The 17,207-nt window shown below is 57.8% G+C and overlaps 2 protein-coding genes across 4 annotated transcripts; both read left to right on the top strand.

Annotated features, from left to right (window-relative positions):
- The first annotated feature begins 460 nt into the window (after positions 1-460).
- On the top strand, positions 461-8,257 carry TAS1R1 (taste 1 receptor member 1). The gene is made up of 6 exons (XM_065937144.1): positions 461-651; positions 2,093-2,399; positions 4,132-4,893; positions 5,341-5,553; positions 5,874-5,994; positions 7,326-8,257. The coding sequence occupies exons 1-6, from the start codon at positions 461-463 to the stop codon at positions 8,255-8,257; spliced, it is 2,526 nt and encodes an 841-aa protein (XP_065793216.1).
- Positions 8,258-8,747: 490 nt separating this feature from the next.
- Positions 8,748-17,069, top strand: ZBTB48 (zinc finger and BTB domain containing 48). Of its 3 annotated transcripts, none has more exons than XM_065935849.1 (11): positions 8,748-8,816; positions 9,410-10,106; positions 10,795-11,036; positions 13,859-13,973; positions 14,541-14,633; positions 14,955-15,041; positions 15,212-15,366; positions 15,872-16,008; positions 16,081-16,245; positions 16,527-16,615; positions 16,707-17,069. In XM_065935849.1, the coding sequence occupies exons 2-11, from the start codon at positions 9,417-9,419 to the stop codon at positions 17,001-17,003; spliced, it is 2,070 nt and encodes a 689-aa protein (XP_065791921.1). In that variant the 5' UTR covers positions 8,748-8,816; positions 9,410-9,416; the 3' UTR covers positions 17,004-17,069. The 3 variants fall into 3 exon arrangements, with proteins under 3 accessions (XP_065791921.1, XP_065791923.1, XP_065791920.1); XM_065935851.1 differs by having other exon boundaries at positions 8,795-8,883; positions 13,862-13,973; XM_065935848.1 differs by having other exon boundaries at positions 8,795-8,883.
- The last annotated feature ends 138 nt before the right edge of the window (positions 17,070-17,207 follow it).

Genomic DNA, 17,207 nt, shown 5'->3' with positions numbered 1-17,207 from the left:
AGACTGAGGATTGGAGTGGGTCACAAGAATAACTCAAAGCCTTGTCTCGTTCGGTAAACTGAGGCCCAGGTAAAAGGTTTTAAAACCTGCAGCTCGCTGAGAGCAACCTTTCACACTCTGTTCCTCAAGGCCCCTAGAGAAGTTGACCCCCCTCAAATCCCTGTCTTAACCAGGTAATGCCACAGGCACCAGAGCAAAGAGAACCCACAACCGTCCAGAGGAAGGGTCAGTGGGTGCCACCAGCTTTGCACCTGTGCCTTCACCCTGCCCAGTTCCTGAGGAGGACCGCTGGCCCGGAAGGCAGAGGCAAACAGCCCTACAACTGGGCTCTAATCCCACCCCCTTTCATAGGCATGAAACTGGGAAGCATCTGGGCAACTGCTGACCATTCTGTTTAAACGGCCCAACCTGGTCACAGGGCGTGGCGTGGCCATGCCAGGCACAGGGCTGTCTGGCCAGCATGTCACTCTGGGGGGTGCGCCTGGTCGGCCTGCAGCTTTCGCTCTCCTGCTGTTGGGCTTTCAGCTGCCACAACACCCCGTCCTCCCCCGACTTCAGCCTCCCTGGGGATTACCTGCTTGCCGGCATGTTCCCTCTCCACAGTGCCCCTCTAGAGGCGAGAGGAAGACCCACGGTGACCTTCTGTGACAGGTGAGTGGGGGAGAGGTCAGCAGAACTGTCACCTGGGGGGCCTGTGCTGCAGGTCCTCTGCCAGCCTGCCGCTGCAAGACCCTGTGGGTTCTATCTCTGGAGTGACCATTTGGACTGCCTCCAATCCCTGCCAACCTACAGCCAAGCCACCACCTTTAAGTGCTGGCTAGCCTTTCCCTGGCACTTTCAACACACTCTTTTGTCCTGGTTGTTAAGAGTCCTTTGTATTATAATTCCAGATCAGTTGTTTCCTGACTTTGTAATGTAACTCGAGGGCAAAGGTTAAGCAAGGGTGGCCTTTCCCTCTTCCATCTCCTTCCCTACCCCATTCCTCCCCAGTTCCCACTCCTAAGTCTCTCAGATGGCAAGTATGGTTCTCCAGGGTGGGGGAAATGGGGACGTATGGCAGAAGATGCTTCAGTAGCCTGAAGTGGACAGTCTAGGTAGAAAAAAAAAAAAAAGCAACTGCTTTTCTTATAAAGGGGATAGTATTAGATTTGGTCAGTTCGAGGACGTCTCGTGGCTCAGTGGCCCCAAATATGTAGCATACCTGCCAGCCAGCCTGGGAAGAAGATTCTAGAAAGCCTGGCATGGGAGGACTGGCCCAAAGAGCTACAGTCGGGAGCCTGGGAAGAGGAGACTTGAGGGAGGAGGAGATACCTGAAAAACCAGGTTCAGGTGACTGAAGGGCTGTCGCGGGCAGGAGGTACTACACTTCCTTCCAGTGACTCAAGGACAGAAGTGGTAGGAATGATGGGGGAGCCTCCCAAGAGGCAGGGAGGCTGGGAAAAGGAGCAGGCTGGCACACTCCTCAAGCAGGGCTGAGTCATGGCCCTAGTGTGCCCATGTCTGTGTTTCCCAGACAGGCCATGAGGAACACAGGCCCCCACCACAATCATGACAGGTTTGATTAAACCAGTCTAGATGTTGCTGTGATGTGGTTAATGTTTTAGCTGTGGTTAACATTTAAATCAATAAATCAGATGCTCTCCATAGTGTAGTTGGGCCTCACCTAATCAGTTGAAGGTCTTAAGAGAAAAGATGGAGATCCCCGGGGGAAAGATAGTCCTCTCTTTTGTTTGAGCGCGCTCTCTCTGTGTATATATAGATAGCTAGATAGCTAGATAGATGTATATATGTCTCATCTTGGTTCTGTTTCTTTGGAGAACCCTAATATAGAAGATATCTCAGTTACAGGACTTGGGAGTCTTTTGATCCTAATATGCTTATGGAGGGTGGAGGGCGTGGTATGTGTACTTTTCCAGTTTGTCCCTCACCTCTCCCAAGGCCTGTCAACAGAACTGTGTGTGTGGTCCAGGGCCCATGTTGAGGTCATGGTTGTAGGAACTGGACAGATGACCTCAGAGGTTCCTTTCTACCCCCAAGCCTGGGGTTCCAGGAGACCAGAGGTCCTTAGCTCTCGGCCTGGCTTTCCCTACAGGTCCAACAGCTTCAACGGCCATGGCTACCACCTCTTCCAGGCCATGCGGTTCAGCATCAAGGAGATAAACAACTCCACTGCCCTGCTACCCAATGTCACCCTGGGGTACGAGCTGTACGATGTGTGCTCAGAGTCAGCCAACATGTATGCCACGCTAAGCATACTGAGCACGCTGGGGAGGCGCTATGTGGAGATCCAGGGAGACCCTGCCCACTTTTCCCCTGCGATGGTGGCAGTGATCGGGCCTGACATCACCAGCCACGCTCTCACCACTGCAGCTGTGCTGAGCCCCTTCCTGGTGCCCCTGGTAAGTTGGGGCCCTAGCAGTTTGCTCATCTCCCCTCCTGGCAAGTCCAACGTAGGCTGGGGTGGGTGTGCAGGAGCTGCTGTGCCCAAGGTGGGTCTGAACTTCAGGACCTCCTGGGCAGTCACTGCTCTTGAGTCACTTGCCTGGAGTTCCTTCTTCTCCAAGTGCTGCTACTGACATCTCCCTGCTTCTGTGCTCACCGGAAAGTCCATTCTCCTTGGAAACCTCTGCTCATCTCTCTCCGGCTGCTGCCCATCACCCCACAGGCTTCACATCTACCCCACCCTCCTCCTCCCGTCTTTTCCTCCAGGCTCAGGCTCAGAGGTGTGGTGTCAGTCCCCTCCTTTGCTCATCAGCCTCTCCTGGGCCTCCTCCTCTGCTGACACACGTGCCCTGTCCCCCTCCATCCTCTGGGCTCTTCTCCTCTCAGCCTGGCTGATTCCCCCTTCCAAGGAGACTTCTCTGCAGAGACTCCATTCCTGCTAGCTTCTCTCTCTTTGCGTTTACTCTTCCCTCCATGACCCTGGGCTCTGTCCTTTGAGCAGTGCTTGAAGGTGGTGGCTGCGGGTTGGGTAGGGGTTGGAGATGGGTCAGGTGACCACCCCAAGGCAGAACCAGCAAGGTCTTGCTGAGAAGGACTGGTGGAGGACCACTAGGTCTCCAACCCATTTGACCATTTGGACACTTTCTCCCAGCATTTATGACCCCCTCTTCCCTTGTGCCACTTCCTTCTCGTTTTCCTTTAGGGAATTCTGCTCCCCCCTCCATCCCCCACTGAGAAGGAGGTGACTTTCTAGGACAGACCCCACCCCTTCTCAGGCAAGCAGAAGGCCCTGGCTGAATTCCCATCTCCACCTTCCATCTCCACTCCTGAGAACCAGCTTTGTCTCCAGAGGCTCACCCAGTGCCTCCACTTCTTGGAGCCACCAGGGCCCCAAATGAACTTACCTCCTCCATAACAAAAGCCTCTTGTCTTCCTACATCCCACCCCCTCCCCAGCCCGTCTGACAGAGTGACTGTCTCCAAGGAAGCCAGTGCCCGCTGCATTCCCTTCCCTGCTTCCACATCTAGCCCATCACCACAGCCTCTGCCATGCAGCCCCTTAACCACATAGGTCCATCCCTTCCCTATGGCCACTGCCCCAGCTTTAACTGACTGCAGTCCTCTCCCATCTAGATGATTCCACCAGCTCCTAGGAGTTCTGACTCTGGCCTTGAACCTTTTTAAACAGGTTCCTTATTGATCAGTGATGCATTCCTACAAGTTTGATATCACTTTGCTGCCTAAACGCTGAGGGGCTCCCTGTGGCCTTGGGGTAAAGCCCTAGCACCTCAGCTAGGCTGAGTAGGGGCTAAGTAGCGGCTAAGGCTTCCTGCCCTGACGGAACACACAGGTTCATGCTCTCCTTCCTGCATCTGCCCTCCAGCTTTCCAGCCAAGTGGAAGTCCCTGGAGGGCCCCACACATATACCATTTCACTCCTTGTTTGCAGGTTGCGTTCACTTTGTCCACAGGCCAGAGTCTCCTTCCTCTCCCAGAATTCTCTCTGGAGACCTGCCCCCTTCTCCACGGGTAACTTAGCAGTGCTCTGCTTAAGACCCCAGGCCAGAACCTCATCTCCATCCCCCTTCTCCCTCCCCTCCCACTCCCATGTCCCCATGCCCAGCACAGGGCTGGCATTGGGGGGCCCTCAGTCGAGGCTGATGCCACTTAATTTGAACTGAACTCCACAGGTCAGCTACGGAGCCAGCAGCATGGTGCTCAATGCAAGGCGGCTCTACCCCTCTTTTCTGCGCACCATCTCCAGTGATAAGCATCAGGTGGACATCTTGGTGCTGCTGCTGCAGAGGTTCGGGTGGGTCTGGATCTCCATCGTGGGTGGTGAAGGTGACTACGGGGAGGTAGGGATACAGGAACTGGAGTACCAGGTCACCCGGCAGGGCATCTGTGTTGCCTTCAGGGACATTGTGCCTTTCTCCGCCCGACCGGGCGACGAGCGGATGCAGAGCATGATACGCTGCCTGGTCCAAGCCAGGACCACCGTCGTAGTGGTTTACTCTGGCAGACAGGTGGCCAGGGTGTTCTTTGAGTCTGTGGTGCTGGCCAAACTGACTGCCAAGGTGTGGATCGCCACAGAAGACTGGGCCATCTCTAGTCACATCAACAGCGTGCCCGGGATCCAGGGCATCGGCACAGTGCTGGGTGTGGCCATCCCGCACAGGCATGTCCCTGGCCTGAAGGAGTTTGAAGAGGCCTATGTCCGGGCCAACAAAGGAGTTCTCAGGCCTTGCCCCCAGGGCTCGTGGTGCAGCAGCAACCAGCTGTGTACAGAATGCTGGGCTTTCACGGCACAGGCGATGCCCACGCTGGCGGAGTTCTCCATGAGCTCTGCCTACAACGCGTACCAAGCTGTCTACGCCGTGGCCCATGGCCTCCACCAGCTCCTGGGCTGCGCCTCTGGAGCCTGTTCGAGGGGCCGGGTCTACCCCTGGCAGGTAAGGCACTTACCAGCCATTGGCACCCACTATCTGCCTTCCTAAGGCAGGTAGCGTGGTTACTCTTCAGCCACCCTAAATGCTGGGGGTGGGGGGTAAAGGCTGACCGCTAGAGGCTGATCCCTTCCATGAGACTTGTCTTGGTCTTCTCTGAGCTGCGGCTCCACCCACCCACCAGGCCTCAGATCCAGGGTTTGAAAGCTCTGCAAAGGGCTGCCTTGTTAGAGACTTCTCTCACTCAGGAGGCTGGTTAGGAGGGTCAAGGGGCCTCCTAGGAGGGGAGCGGGGCTGAGGAAGGGACTATAACTTCTAGGCGGGCTGAAATACCCCAGGTAGAAGCTCAGCAAGGTCCCATGCACTTGCTTCCTGGGCCATCTGGTTATGGGAGGACCCAGGAGGAGCAGCCGGTGTCATCGGCACCAGCTTCGTTATCCCTGTTTGTTTCAGCTTCTGGAGCAGATCCGCAAGGTGAATTTCCTTTTACACAAAAACGCTGTGACATTTAATGATGATGGCAGTACCCTCAGCAACTATGACATAATCGCCTGGGACTGGAGTGGCCCCAAGTGGACCTTCAGGGTCATCGGCTCCTCCTCTCCATTTTCAGTGTCGCTGGACATAAATACGACCAAAATTCGGTGGCATGGAAATGCCAATCAGGTAACAGGGACATGGTCACTCGCCAGGTGACTGCCTGATGGGCAGCCTGGAGCCTGGGGGTAGTGCTGACACAGCTCACACAGAGCACGAGGTTGGATCCCAGGTACCAGGCTGTATGGCTCTCCCCAGCCCTGCCAGAGAGGCTCCCAGGGCTCAGACAGACAGATGCCCAGTTGCTGCTGGTTCACATGACCAGGGGCTCTGCTCTGGGAGTGAGCTGTGAGGGCAGATGCCCAGAGACCCCGTTTTCCATCCGATGTGTGAGGGTCCCTTGATATGAGCATCTCCACATGGCTGCAGAACACCATGGCTTCTTGCAGGTGCCTACGTCTGTGTGTTCCAGGGACTGTCCTGAAGGCCACCAGAGAGTGATCATAGGTTTCCACCATTGCTGCTTTGAGTGTGTGCCCTGTGAAGCCGGGACCTTCCTCAATAAGAGTGGTGAGTGACCAGTGATGAGTGGGTGAACCACCAGCACTTCTAGGATCTGTAGAGCAGATGGAAGCACCTCCCTGGGGCCACACGTGTGCAGAACCAGGGCCCTGGTCACTTTGCTGCCAGTAAGGGACAGTTTGGAGGACACCTTCCACCAGACCTGAGTTCTGATCAAGCAGAAAGAAACAAGCAGTTGAAGGCCTCATATCTAGCTGTGTTCTTTTTAAGAGAGCTCCAAACCCCTGCACCTACAGAGACAATTTTATCCTAAACTCAGCATCTTTATCCAAACAGATGTGAGTTTCATTCCCTTTGTACCCTCCCATATTGTTCTTTTTTTCCTTTTCTTTTTTCTTCCCATTTTATCCGTATGAAATCCCATCTATTGACCGTGCCAGTGACACCCGGTGCCTTGAACAGCTTGGCTTGAATGCAGACACTAGCATGTCTGCAGCAGGACAAAAAGTTCTTCCATTCCGTGATGCAAGGTCATGGTCAGAGGGCAGAAAGAGGTAGCTAAGGGGCTCAGCCCAGAGCTGGACTCCAGGGGCCACGTGCCTTCTTTTACCATCTTGGTGGGCGTGGGAATGCATCTCTTACATACTGAGGTAATCAACTCAACTCAGAGAAACCACAGAGAGTCAGCTCAAGAAGGTGGATTTGGCTAGGGAGAGAGCCCTGGGAGAGATGAAAATGCCCTTCATTTGGGGCCGGCTGCTTGCCCTGGATCACAGCCTCAGGGTGGTGCGGGCGGAGCTACAGGGTAAGGCCCTCTCTATGACCTCTTGGCTTGCCAACTCCTTCTGGGATCAGGAGTCACACAGAACTGAACCAAGTGTCTCCAGGATCTGTAATTAACAGGCATATTAAGGAAACACATGGCCTGGGGGCTCTCACTCAGGGCTACCCTCATTGTGCTGTGCCTGCAGAGTCCAGCTCCTGTGCTAAAGCCCCACCAGCACTTTGCAGGGTTGTTGTTGTGCAGTCACTAAGTCGTGTCCGACTCTTCGCGACCCTGTGGACTGTAGCACGCCAAGCTTCCCTGTCCTTCCCTTCCTCTGTTTTTCGGAGTTGGTCAAACTCATGGATTCGAGGAGCCTGGCAGGCTGCAGTCCATGGGGTCGCAAGAGCTGGACAGGACTTAGCGACTAATCCATCACCACCATGTCCCTTGAATCGATGATGCCATTCAATCATCTCACCTTCTGTTGCCCCCTTTTCCTTCTGCCCTCAATCCTTCCCAGCATCAGGGGTTTTTCCAATGCAAGGGTTGTACAGTCTCCCTTTCCTGCTGTCCTCACCTGGCTCTCAGGAACCCTCTTCACCTTCTCTTCCAGACCCCTATAGATGCCGGCCTTGTGGGAAAGAAGAGTGGGCACCTGAGAGAAGCGAGACCTGCTTCCCACGCATCGTGGTGTTTTTGACGTGGCAGGAGCCAGTCTCTTTGGTGCTGCTGGCAGCTAATACGCTGCTGCTGGTGGTGGTGGCTGGGACTGCTGGCCTGTTTGCCTGGCACCTAGACACCCCTGTGGTGAGGTCAGCTGGGGGCCGACTGTGCTTCCTCATGCTGGGCTCCCTGGCAGGGGGGACTTGGGGCCTCTATGGCTTCTTTGGGGAGCCCACACTGCCCACGTGCTTACTGCGCCAAGGCCTCTTTTCCCTCGGTTTTGCCATCTTCCTGTCCTGCCTGACGGTCCGCTCCTTCCAACTTGTCTTCATCTTCAAGTTTTCTGCCAGGTTACCCACCTTCTTCCGTGCATGGGTCCAAAACCATGGTGCTGGCCTGTTTGTGATGATCAGCTCAACAACCCAGCTGCTTATCTGCCTAGTTTGGCTTGCAGTGTGGACCCCACTGCCGACCAGGGAATACAGGCACTTCCCTCAACTGGTGGTGCTTGGCTGCACAGAGGCTAACTCACTGGGCTTCATGCTGGCTTTTACCTACAATGGCCTCCTCTCTGTCAGCGCCTTTGCCTGGAGCTACCTGGGCAAAGACCTGCCAGAGAACTACAATGAGGCCAAATGTGTCACCTTCAGCTTGCTCCTCAACTTCGTGTCCTGGATCGCCTTCTTCACCATGGCCACTGTCTATCAGGGCAAGTATCTGCCCGCGGTCAACGCGCTGGCCATGCTGAGCAGCTTGAGCGGCTGCTTCAGCGGTTATTTCCTCCCCAAGTGCTACGTGATTCTGTGCCGCCCGGACCTCAACAGCACTGAGCACTTCCAGGCCTCCATCCAGGACTACACCAGGCGCTGTGGTTCCACCTGACCACTGGATCGAGCATGGTCAAGCCTGGCGGGGCGGACTCAGGGGCGAGGGTGGAACGGGGACATCCAGGACCTGGGGTGTCCGGGAGGCTCCTCAGCCTTGGCGTGCGAAGTGTAAGCCCACGGGAGGGCTCAGTCCGGGCTGCGCCGGCTGCCAATAAAAGTGAAATGTGCGTCTTCGTTGCGCTTCCTCTCTAGGGCGACGGTGGAGCGCTGCCTCTTCAAGCCTCAGGGCGCTGTGCGGCCCGGCTAACCGCAGGCGGAACCTCGGGACTCCCAGCGGGCAGGAGACCGAAAAGTCTCGCTTGGCGTTGCTAGGCAACCCAGAGAGGCGGGCCCAATGCCGGGGGGCGGGGGGAACTGGACTGGTCCCTCCTCTCTCTCTATCCCATTGGCTGCTATCTATGTGGTACCGCCTGCAGGGGCAGGAGGTAAAGGCCTGCGCCCCCCCACCCCCCCCGAGGCGTCCCGCCCCGGCCGGCGCGCCCTGACGTCACGTCCGGCGGCGGCGACGGCGGCGTCTCTGCACTTTCGCCGGGCACGTACGGCCGGGGCAGTTGGTCAGTGGGGTTGTGTGGGCTACCTGGCTCGGGTCTGGAGGGGAAGGCGTAGGGAGCATGGACCACGGTGAGGAGGTCGAGGGGCAAGGGACGAGGGAGGGGGCGCTGTGAGCCGCCGTGACTGCTGACGGAGTGTGACCGCGGCCGCCTTCCGCCCGGCTGCTCGAGACGTGTGGGCGCGGCGTGGGTTCCTCTCACCTGTCTGCAGCCGCTGTCCTCCCCTGCCTCCGGTCCTCTCGCTCTGCCAGGCTGATAAGTTCGCGCTAATTCAGCGCCTGTTTCCCCAAACTTTTGATTTCCTCCCACCAGCACCCTTTCCCGACTGTGTCCCCACCTAGTCCTCCCGCACCCCCGTCACCCACACTCTGCCCACCCGCGATATGGCCTGTTTGCTTGGACCCCGCCCCCAGGGAGGCTCTCACTCCCTTCCTGCCTCAACTTGCACCTTCTAACCTTGATCTAAGTCCTGGTTGTAATAAACGTGAATGAATAGAATCTGTCTCCCTTTACCCTGGACTCAGCTCCAGGGCCTTTCTCTTGCTGCCTCTGGGTTGGACTGGTCAGAGTGTCACTGCCGTGTTTCTTCCCTTCAGAGGGACCATGGACGGCTCCTTCGTCCAGCACAGCGTGAGGGTTCTGCAGGAGCTCAACAAGCAGCGGGAGCGGGGCCAGTACTGCGATGCCACCCTGGATGTGGGGGGCCTGGTGTTCAAGGCACATTGGAGTGTTCTTGCCTGCTGCAGCCACTTCTTCCAGAGCCTCTACGGGGATGGCTCAGGGGGCAGTGTCGTCCTCCCTGCGGGCTTTGCTGAGATCTTTGGCCTCCTGCTGGACTTTTTCTACACCGGCCACCTCGCCCTCACCTCGGGGAACCGGGATCAGGTGCTCCTGGCAGCCAGGGAGTTGCGAGTGCCAGAGGCCGTGGAGTTGTGCCAGAGCTTCAAGCCCAAAGCCGCAGTGGGACAGCCACCAAGTGGCCAGAGTGGACTCGGGAAACCTGCCCCCCGGGATGTGAACAGCCACCCCAAGGAGTCCATGGGTATGGAGAAGGAGGAAGTTTCGAGGACTCTGGGTCAAATCCCCAGGGATCCGGAACTCAGCGGTAGTCTCAGCCCCCAGAGGTCCCGGCTTGGCCTCCCTGCTCAGAGTGAGAGCCCGTCCTTTCTCCGTGGGAAACTCAAGCAGGCCCTGAAGCTCTGTCCCCCTGGGGACAAGGAGCCTGAGGATTGCAAAGTGCCCCCAAGGCCCTTCGAAGCTGAAGGTGTCCAGCTGCAGGGCGGGACTAATGAGGTACTGTGCTCAGGGTGTTGGAGAAGGGGAGATGGGGAGAAGGGACTGATACTTTTCAGGGGTAATCTGGACCTAAAGGTAGAGTCTGTTTTGTGGGTTTAGAACAGGCTTTCTCCAAATATAGGGCTTCCCAGGTGGCGCAGTGGTAAAGAATCTGCCTGTCAAGGCAGGAGACGCGGTTCAATCCCTGAATCAGAAAGATCCCCTGGAGAAGGAAATGGCAAACCCACTCCAGTATTCTTGCCTGGGAAATCCCATGAATGGAGGAGCCTGATGGGCTACAGTCCATGGGGTTGCAGAGTCGGATGTGATATCTCCAAATGCAGGAAGCCAGCTCCATCCCACAGCCTCAGGCTGACCTTCCTGCCAGTTGTGTCTGTGGTTGGCAGCTTCTTGGGGCCGATGGGGGCGGCATTAGGTATTTCCCCAGGGAAGTGAAATCCAGGCGGACTTCCAGTTACCCACAAACAGAGCTCCTGCCCTCAAACTTGGGATTGGGCTGTTGCTGCTGCCCTGGGACCTTGAAGGGAACAGGCACTGATGAAGGAATGGACGGGTCTGGGAACAGGCCTGGGTTGGGAGTTGGGATGAAACTGGATGGAGCTGGCCACCCTGTAGACCCATCCCCAGAACCCCTGCTGATTCAGTTTGGTGACCTCACCCCCTCCTGCTGCCTCTTCTGCTCTAGTGGGAGGTGGTAGTTCAAGTTGAGGACGACGGGGATGGCGATTATGTTTCTGAAACTGAGACTGTGCCGACCAAGAGGAAAACAAATGTAATCAGAAAGCCCTGTGCTGCTGAGCCGACCCGGAGTGCAGCTTCCCTGGCAGCCGAGCCTGCTGAGAACAGAAAAGGTACAGCGGTGCCAGTTGAATGCCCCACATGTCATAAAAAGTTCCTCAGCAAATATTATCTAAAAGTCCACAACAGGTAAACGTTCTGTTTTTCTATTTTCTTTTACCATCTGCTGTTCCCGTGTTGGGGGGAGGGGGCCCACGCTTCCCACTTGCGGCCCACATGGGGGGCTGGGGTGCCACCTCAGACCCACACAGTGCCTGGCATTGGTATCCTCTGACCATTGGGGAGTGAGACTCTGACCTTAGACGGCTTCCTTCTTCCTCCCCCTTCTGTGAGTTCTCTGCTGGGAGTAGGTTTGGGGACCTAGCCCAGGTGGCGCTAGTGGTAAAAAACCCGCCTGCCAATGTAGGAGACATAAGAGACGGAAGATCCCCTGGAGAAGGGCATGGCAACCCACTCCAGTATTATTGCCTGGAGAATCCCGTGTACAGAGGAACCTGGCTGGCCACAGTCCATGGGGTCGCAAAGAGTCTTAACAGGATTGAAGTGGCTTGAAGTAGCTGTTAGCATCAGGCTCCACCCACTGTGGACCTTGACCTCCAGCAGGCTTCTCCCAAGGAGGTGAGAGCAGCCTGAAGGCCCACGGTGTGGCTCCAGCCCCACACCGCAGGTGTTTCTGAAGCCTGGCAGTGTAGGCCTGGGGCAAAGATGTTCATTTTTAGGGTGGGTGCTGCCTGCATTTCTGCAGACAGGTTAAATCTCAGATGTCAGCGGAACACTGGGGACCCTTTGTCTAAAGCTGCTGTGTCCAGTAAGGTGTTGACTTAAAAAACATTCAAAACCTAAAAGTTTGAGAGTTATCTTTTATTCAGTGGGAATTTTTAGGACTTCAAGCCCAGGAGGCAGCAGCATCTCAAGTAACCCTGAGAGAACTGCACTGAGGAAGCAAAGGGAGGAGCCAGGTTATATAGAAATTTTTGCAACCAAGGGTATATAGTCTGAACATCAAAAGATTATTGTTAAAGAAAACCAGATATCCCAAGTTAAGGAATTTTGCACTTTTCTACGTATGGGAAGATGTAAGTGTCTGGGCTCACTGAAATCACTCCTTGGATATGCACCTCAGCTTTCTGGGACAAGTATCCTGTGTTTTTCGCATCTTGAGCATCCTTGGGGCTCACCTCAGGAAGTGGCTGCATTTTGATGGCTGCAGATAGCAGATATTCTTCTCCTGAGTTCTGTTAGGGCTCACTGGCTTTCTTTGGAGGGCTACAATAACTGGTGCCTGTGACATCCTTGTTTACTAATGTGGCAGGAGATACTCCATTTCTCAGAGGTAATCAGATTCCACAGGAAGCTATTTTAACTTAAAAGTAATTAAAATTCAGTTCCTAAGTCATGCTAGCTTCATTTTAAGTGCTCAGTAGCTACTTGCGGCCCCGGCTGCTGAATGAAGGCCACAGCATGGACGCGGAGTATTGGAGTATTTCCTTCATCCCGTGCATCCTTGTGGAAAGCACTGCCTCCGAGGCCTTGCTCTTCCTACAGCCTGCAGGGAGGGCAGCTAGGTGACACGCCTTCCCCTTCTGCCCCTCTTCAGCCCCAGACAGCACCTGGTGCGATGTCTTGCCAAGCCAGGCTGGGCCATGCACGTTTTCTCACCATGACACTCTCAGAGGCCCCTGATGACTGAATGAAGTTGGAACAGAGGACAGAGCCCCCTTGCTCTCCCTGCTCTGGGGGCAGCTGCTGCCAGTGCAGCCTTTGGGCCAGTCACCCTGGGGTGACCTGTGTCTGCCTGCACACTCCCTAGGGTGAAGCTTGGGTGCAGGTACCAGCCCCGTCCTCATGCTGCAGGCCACTGGACTGACCTAAGAACTAGGAGGGAGTGCCAGCTGAGGTGCCAACAGGTCTTGTGGCGGGGGACAGTCAATGTATCAGCAGGGCATGACAGAAGAGTGCCTGTGGCAGGCTGTCCGTGCTCTTCCCGCACCATTCCGGGCTCTGAGGTCAGGGTTCGCTTAGTTCATTCAGTGAGTTGTCTGCCAGGTGGCTGGGCGCTTCAGATATCTTCATGAACAGAACAAAGGGGCCTTGTGGAGCTCGCCTTCCAGCAGGGCGGTGAGACCCTGAACGACCAGATAAGAGACTCTGCAGTGTGCTGAAGGGCTAGAAGTGCCATGGGAAAAAAGAAAAGGACAGGAGGGCTGGGGAGGGGGACCTGGGGAGTTCAGGGTCGGGTCAGGTTGCAACTGTAAAGACAGGAGACTACCCAGCAGGTTCAGAGGAAGTGAGGAAGCTTGCAGATGGCTGGGGAGCAGCTCTGGGCTGGAGGGGAGCTGGAGCAGAGGCTCTGGGGTGGGAGGGAGGCAGCAAAGTAAGGGGCAGCAGCAGGCCTTTCTCGGGGCCAGATGCCACATGTTAGAGGGTTGAGTAGGTGATGAGACCTGGTTATCCCTGAGGGTCCATCTGACTCCTAACGTGGACACTTGTTGGGAGGCCTGCGTGGAGCACAGGGCCAGGTAGGAGGCCCAGGCAGTGACCTGGGGAGGGTGTGGCCGCATGGATAGTAGCCTGGAGGCCAACCGAGGTGGTCAGATTGTAGCCATGGTTTCCAAGCCGACCTCGCAGAAGTCCCAGGCAGGCCGAGAGGTTTCTCCAGGGAGTCGGGGCCCAGAGGTTGTTTCTGCCTTTGGAGAGACACTGCAGCTGGGCCTCCCAGCGGCCTGTGGTTCTGGAGTGTCCCTTACGGCGGGGAGCTGTGCCCTCCCTTGCAGAGTCTTCGGGAGGGAGGAAGGTTTCTGGATGCACCCCACACAGCTTCACCAGCCATGTGGAGAGCCTCACGCGTCAGCCCGGGGAGCTCAGCACTGTCAGCAGAGGTGCCAGAGCGGGCCCTGCGTGAGGGAGGGCGGCGAGTCCACTCAGCCTCCACACCCCATGGCTTCTCCCAGCAGGAAACACACTGGGGAGAAACCCTTTGAGTGTCCCAAATGTGGGAAGTGTTACTTCCGGAAGGAGAACCTCCTGGAGCATGAAGCCCGGAACTGCATGAACCGCTCAGAACAGGTACCTGAGGGTCAGCCAGGGTCCTGCTGGGCAGGTGCACGCTGGCTTCTGTCTCTCTTCCACCTGGGAGGGCCCCCAGGGGACTGACCTGACAGGATTGTAGACTTGAGAGCCGCAGGGTCCTTGGATGTCATCGGGTCCTCTCCCTGGTATGACAGTGGGGACACAAGTCCCAAGGGCAGAAGGGACAAGCCCAGGAGGGACACTGCAGGAGGTATCTTGGGTTTGCCTGCCTGGGTTCCTGGGCTTTGGAGAAGGAGCGTAGCTGCTGAGAAAGTCCACCTGGCCACCTCCCCCTACCCCCCTGGTGGGCTAAACCCCACTTCCTAGAGGCTGGTCACCAGTCAGGGTGGGGGTCACAGGTAAGGCCATTCTGACTCCCAGCCTGGCGTGGTGGGCTTGCAGCACTCAGCGATGGTCACGGTCAGGGCAAGCAGATTTTGCGTTAGCCTCTCCCACCCTAGCACCCCTACCCCCTTGGGCAGACTCTTGCCAGCAGTGAGTGGAAGCCCGGGCAGAGGCACTCCCCCCGCTGATGCCGGCCCCGCTTGCCCCTCACGCTGCCAGGTCTTCACGTGCTCCGTGTGCCAGGAGACATTCCGCCGGAGAATGGAGCTGCGGGTGCACATGGTGTCCCACACCGGAGAGATGCCCTACAAGGTCAGGCTCGGCCTGTCCCCAAGGCTGGAGGCCGAGGGGCGGCCCCAGGATCTCCATCCCACCCACCTCGCCTAGCCCTTCATGTGGGAAGGTGTTGGGGCCTCCCCTCCCTACCTGCCCAGTGCTCCTGTGTCTTTGGGCAGGATTTCCTCACTGGAGGACAACCTCAGCCTCCACCTGGGTGTGGCCTTCACACCTGGTCGAGGAGCGTCTCAGGCTGGGCCCCGCCTCTGGGTTCCCGCCCAGTAGCCCTGGGGTGACCCGGCTTCCAGTGGCGTTGGCGGCTTCCACGGACACAGGTGACCTTGATCTGTCTTTCAGTGCTCCTCCTGCTCACAGCAGTTCATGCAGAAGAAGGACCTGCAGAGCCACATGATCAAGCTGCATGGAGCCCCCAAGCCCCATGCAGTAAGTGCCAGGCTGCGCCAAGGATGGGGGCCGGGCCCTCTGCGATGCTGGGAGCCAGCCCAGGGAGGTAGTGTGGCTGGCCTAGAGCAGGCAGGCTATGCGGTTTCCCAGGGCAGGGACTCCAGGGTGGCCCTGCTCCTCACTCTGGCCCTGCCCCCTCTGTCCCTTAGTGTCCCACTTGTGCCAAGTGCTTCCTGTCCCGGACGGAGCTGCAGTTGCACGAGGCGTTCAAGCACCGTGGGGAGAAGCTGTTTGTGTGCGAGGAGTGCGGGCACCGGGCATCAAGCCGGAATGGCTTGCAGATGCACATCAAGGCCAAGCATAGGTGGGACCGTCCTCCCCGGGGCCATCCTGCCTGGAGCGTCCTCCTCGGGACCATCCTCCCTGGGGCCATCCTCCCTGGACTGTCCTCCTCAGGGCCATCCTACCTGGACCGTCCTCCCCGGGGCCATCCTCCCTGGACTGTCCTCCCCAGGCCCGGCCTGCTGCCACTCACAGAGGCCAGAGTGCCCCCACGTGTGTCCAAAGCCTGCAGCCTTTCTGGAGGGAGGACCTGAGGGATGACACAGCTTGCCAGGCAGGGAGGCTGTAGGCGGGGATTCAGGCAGGATGAGGCTCTGGGCCTCCCTGGGCAGAGTCCTGGTTTCCCGTAGCTCCTGGGATGCAGCTCATGCCCTCTTTTCCCTGGGCAGCCCGAATCTGTTCTCAGCTCAGGCAGGCTGGCCTCAGCCTGGCCTTTATCCTTGGCTCTGGGATCAGGTGTGTTCCCAGCTGCAGGGGCACCAAGGGGACTGCTTCTTTCGATGACGCCTGTGTCCCCACCTGGACAGGAATGAGCGGCCGTACGTCTGTGAGTTCTGCAGCCACGCCTTCACCCAGAAGGCCAATCTCAACATGCACCTGCGCACGCACACGGGCGAGAAGCCCTTCCAGTGCCACCTCTGTGGCAAGACCTTCCGCACCCAAGGTGAGGCAGGCCGGCCCCTCCCCGGACTGGGGCTGAGGCCTGGCGGCTGAGCCCCGCTCCTTGTCCCCACAGCCAGCCTGGACAAGCACAACCGCACCCACACTGGCGAGAGGCCCTTCAGCTGTGAGTTCTGCGAGCAGCGCTTCACAGAGAAGGGGCCCCTGCTGAGGCATGTGGCCAGCCGCCACCAGGAGGGCCGGCCCCACTTCTGCCAGATCTGCGGGAAGACCTTCAAAGGTACCTGGGCCTGTGGAAGGCCATCACCCTGCCTTACCCTGGGCGGAGAGAGGGCCAGGCCCTTTCCCCCGGTCAGAGCTGGAGGCGTTCCCCAGGAAAGGTTGGGCGCAGCAGTGGCTGTCACATGCCCCTTGGCAGCAGAGCCCTCTTGCCAGCAGGGAGGGGGTGGAGGCTCCTGAGGGCCCCGGGCAGTAGTGACTTCAGGGTGCTGCCCGAGAAGCTGGCAGGGCCGAGCCCGCCCACTTCCTGCCTCCCCTGACCCCGGCCCTTCCCTCCTGCAGCCGTGGAGCAGCTGCGCGTGCACGTGAGGAGACACAAGGGGGTCAGGAAGTTCGAGTGCACCGAATGCGGCTACAAGTTCACCCGGCAGGTAGGCCTGGGGCTGGCTTGCCTCCTCCAGCCCCTTCGGGCCCCTGAACCCTCCTCCCTCTGCACCCAGCCTGAGCCCCCCTAACCCCTAGGCCCACCTGCGGAGGCACATGGAGATCCATGACCGGGTGGAGAACTACAACCCCAGGCAGCGCAAGCTCAGGAACCTGGTCATTGAGGATGAGAAGATGGTGGTGGTGGCACTCCAGCCGCCCCCCGACTTGGAGGTGGGCTCAGCTGAGGTCATCGTGGAGTCACTGGCCCATGGCGGCCTGGCCTCCCAGCTCCCCGGCCAGAGACTGTGTGCTGAGGAGAGCTTCACAGGTGCGGGTGTCATGGAGCCTTCGCTCATTATCACGGCTGCCATCCCCGAAGACTGTGACACGTAGCCCCTCACCCAAGTGAGCGGTCCACTTGGCCCCAGCCCCCAATAAACCACAGGGCTTTGGACTCGACCATTGCAGCCCATCCAGTGGTCTGTTCCCTGGGAACCTGGGCTCCGGGAGGAGCTGCTTTCCCGCCATGTCCTCCAGAAGAAATGGGGCACTGCCTGATTTGTGCATCTCAGAGCTTGGCCAGCAACTTCCCTAGGT

The sequence above is a fragment of the Muntiacus reevesi genome, chromosome 5 (genome assembly GCF_963930625.1).
Source record: "Muntiacus reevesi chromosome 5, mMunRee1.1, whole genome shotgun sequence".
Taxonomy (NCBI): Eukaryota; Metazoa; Chordata; class Mammalia; order Artiodactyla; family Cervidae; genus Muntiacus; species Muntiacus reevesi.
The sequence above is the reverse complement of the archived record's forward strand: the minus strand, read 5'-3'. Positions and strand labels throughout refer to the sequence as shown.

What these genes read in the sequence shown, in the direction of transcription:
- TAS1R1 (XM_065937144.1), top strand. Translation starts at nt 461, where the DNA reads ATGTCACTCTGGGGGGTGCGCCTGGTCGGCCTGCAGCTTTCGCTCTCC. An exon ending in GCCGGGTCTACCCCTGGCAG is followed by an intron (nt 4,894 to 5,340) that starts GTAAGGCACTTA and finishes TGTTTGTTTCAG; the next exon opens with CTTCTGGAGCAGATCCGCAA. An exon ending in GACCTTCCTCAATAAGAGTG is followed by an intron (nt 5,995 to 7,325) that starts GTGAGTGACCAG and finishes CTTCTCTTCCAG; the next exon opens with ACCCCTATAGATGCCGGCCT.
- ZBTB48 (XM_065935849.1), top strand. Translation starts at nt 9,417, where the DNA reads ATGGACGGCTCCTTCGTCCAGCACAGCGTGAGGGTTCTGCAGGAGCTC. An exon ending in CACATCAAGGCCAAGCATAG is followed by an intron (nt 15,367 to 15,871) that starts GTGGGACCGTCC and finishes CCACCTGGACAG; the next exon opens with GAATGAGCGGCCGTACGTCT. An exon ending in GCTACAAGTTCACCCGGCAG is followed by an intron (nt 16,616 to 16,706) that starts GTAGGCCTGGGG and finishes CCTAACCCCTAG; the next exon opens with GCCCACCTGCGGAGGCACAT.